The following is a 1,320-nucleotide window of genomic DNA, read 5'->3' as shown; positions in this document are numbered from 1 at the left end:
TGAGCGATGGTGACGCCGCCGAGCAGCTTGTTGAGCTCCTCGTCGTTGCGGACGGCCAGCTGCAGGTGACGGGGGATGATCCTGGTCTTCTTGTTGTCACGGGCGGCGTTTCCAGCCAGCTCCAGGATCTCAGCGGTCAGGTACTCGAGCACGGCCGCCAGGTACACGGGGGCTCCGGCACCGACACGCTGGGCATAGTTGCCTTTCCTCAGGAGCCTGTGGACACGACCGACCGGGAACTGGAGTCCGGCACGGGAGGAGCGAGTCTTTGCCTTCGCTCTGGCTTTGCCGGCACCGGTTTTTCCTCTTCCAGACATCTTAGATCAGCTTATTTCAACGAATAGAAATAAAGTGCTGGGATTCAGCCGAATCCTCTTTATATAGCCACTAGCGGCATCTAGCTGCTCGTTCATTGGTCAGAAGAAGTGTTTAGTGTGATCGTCCAATCAGAAACGATGTGCAAAGACTCTGTCGACATTACGCAACTTCCGCCGGCAGTCTGTGCGATTTACAAAATAAGACATCACAGAAACTCAAAAAAATAAAACAAATTATCATAGAAAGAAAAGGTAAAAAGTAGAAACAAAATGTTTACAACTCCATCAGAAACAGCATCTACAAAGATGTGCATGTTTATTTATTGAAGTTTTTTTGTTTGTTATTATTGTATCTGATTCCAGGACCATCAGCACCGGTTCACCACTGTGGACTCCTTCCTGGGCACCATCATCTCCCAGGACCTCAAGTGGGAGCTGAACATCACCTCTCTCACCAAGAAGTCCCAGCCACCGCCATCATCGAGTCCATCCTCACCTCCTCCATCACCATCTGGTACGCTGCTGCCACTGCCAGGGACAAGGGCAGGCTGCAGCGCATCATTCGCTCTGCAGAGAAGATGGTTGGCTGCAACCTTCCTTCTCTTCAGGACCTGTACGCCTCCAGGACTCTGAGGCGAGCAGGAAAGATTGCAGCTGACTCCTCCCACCCCAGACACAAACTGTTTCAGACTCTCCCCTCTGGCAGGAGGCTGGGGTCCATCAGGACCAAAACCTCTCACCACAAAAACAGGTTCTTCCCGTCTGCAGCCTCATCAACAAGACCCGGGTCCCCTACTGACACTCCCCCCTTTGAAAATAAAACAAAATGTCTCTGCACATGTCAATATTATTTCATTTCATATCATGCACAAACCGGCATATTGCACACATTTGTTGTTAATTGTTAAATCCTTGTTGTATATTTTTATGTTGTCAGTTTATATATTTCATTGCAATCTGTCTGCACAACACAAACCCAGAATAATGCACATGTTCTGCAAAT

The 1,320-nt window shown here is 49.2% G+C and overlaps 1 protein-coding gene across 1 annotated transcript in view; it reads right to left on the bottom strand.

Annotated features, from left to right (window-relative positions):
• The window catches only part of LOC123963069 (histone H2A-like), a 1,554-nt gene extending 1,237 nt beyond the window's left edge, over positions 1 to 317 (bottom strand). The window contains exon 1 of the mRNA XM_046039596.1: positions 203 to 317. Coding sequence (XP_045895552.1) covers positions 203 to 317 — 115 coding nt within the window. The remainder of the gene's footprint in view (positions 1 to 202) is intronic.
• Positions 318 to 1,320: the final 1,003 nt, after the last annotated feature.

The sequence above is a fragment of the Micropterus dolomieu genome, linkage group LG23 (genome assembly GCF_021292245.1).
Source record: "Micropterus dolomieu isolate WLL.071019.BEF.003 ecotype Adirondacks linkage group LG23, ASM2129224v1, whole genome shotgun sequence".
Lineage (NCBI taxonomy): Eukaryota > Metazoa > Chordata > Actinopteri > Centrarchiformes > Centrarchidae > Micropterus > Micropterus dolomieu.
Note: the sequence above shows the minus strand (reverse complement) of the source record. Positions and strands in the feature narration are given on the sequence as shown.